This window comes from Myotis davidii, unplaced genomic scaffold, assembly GCF_000327345.1.
Source record: "Myotis davidii unplaced genomic scaffold, ASM32734v1 scaffold1915, whole genome shotgun sequence".
Classification (NCBI taxonomy): Eukaryota; Metazoa; Chordata; class Mammalia; order Chiroptera; family Vespertilionidae; genus Myotis; species Myotis davidii.
This window is the reverse complement of record NW_006286237.1, coordinates 669454-669788: the sequence shown is the minus strand read 5'-3', so window position 1 is coordinate 669788 and position 335 is coordinate 669454. Positions and strand designations below refer to the sequence as shown.

The 335-nt window shown below is 68.1% G+C and overlaps 1 protein-coding gene across 1 annotated transcript in view; it reads right to left on the bottom strand.

Annotated features, from left to right (window-relative positions):
- Positions 1–335, bottom strand: part of PPP1R12B (protein phosphatase 1 regulatory subunit 12B) — a 46776-nt gene that overhangs the window by 4698 nt on the left and 41743 nt on the right. The window contains exon 25 of the mRNA XM_015559881.1: positions 94–144. Within this exon, the coding sequence (XP_015415367.1) occupies positions 94–144 (51 nt within the window). The remainder of the gene's footprint in view (positions 1–93; positions 145–335) is intronic.

Sequence of the window (335 nt, the reverse complement as noted above, 5' to 3'; positions counted from 1 at the left end):
CTGCCCCAGCGTCCCCGCAGCCGAGGCAGCGCTGCTCCCCGAGGGGCTGGGTCAGGGCTCAGCCTGGGACCCCACAGAGGACCCTCCCCGTACCTTCATCTCCTCCTCCATCTCGGACATCTTCCGCTCCAGGGCCCGCCGCTCCTGTTAACAGACAACGCACATGTGGACTCAGCAGGGAGTCCATGCTGCCTCAGGGCCGCCAGTGACCAACAGGGTCCAGGCTCAGGCCAACTGCCCAGGAGGCTGCCTGCCCTGCTTCCCTGGCACTGTCTCTGCACCTCCCCCCCAGGTCTCCCCCCCAGCTCCCCACAAAGCACCCCCTCCCACAGCTC